Raw genomic sequence first — 414 nt, forward strand, 5'->3', positions numbered from 1 at the left:
AAAGGCAACATTGTAAACGTTTCTAGCATATCTGGATTACGAGCTTTCCCGAATATTTTGTCATACTGTATGAGTAAGGCGGCCGTCGATCAATTTACGCGTTGCGTCGCTTTAGAATTGGCATCGCAACAGGTGCGTGCAAAGATAACGACTATGCCACTTTTAAGTATTATTTCTCGTCATAATTATTATTTCTAAAATGCACTAGGTGCGCGTGAATGCTGTGAATCCTGGTATTGTAGTAACAAACATCTTTCAGCGGAGTGGGATGAGCGAAGACGAGGTTAAGAGCTTATTCGAGCATAGCAAAACCACGCATGCTCTAGGAAGAGTGGGCGACACTTTCGAAGTTGCAAGGACCATTGCATTTCTAGCAAGCGATAATGCGAGCTTCATAACAGGGGTGACATTACC

At 43.2% G+C, this 414-nt stretch overlaps 1 protein-coding gene across 1 annotated transcript; it reads left to right on the forward strand.

The window, feature by feature from the left end:
* Positions 1-3: 3 nt before the first annotated feature.
* LOC105461900 (L-xylulose reductase-like) lies at positions 4-409 on the forward strand (the record flags this gene model as incomplete). Its single annotated transcript, XM_011708413.1, has 2 exons — positions 4-132; positions 209-409. Coding segments are annotated over 2 exons (330 nt in total), but the record flags the coding sequence as incomplete, so codon positions are not given.
* Positions 410-414: the final 5 nt, after the last annotated feature.

This window comes from Wasmannia auropunctata, unplaced genomic scaffold, assembly GCF_000956235.1.
Source record: "Wasmannia auropunctata unplaced genomic scaffold, wasmannia.A_1.0 LD275454.1, whole genome shotgun sequence".
Classification (NCBI taxonomy): Eukaryota; Metazoa; Arthropoda; class Insecta; order Hymenoptera; family Formicidae; genus Wasmannia; species Wasmannia auropunctata.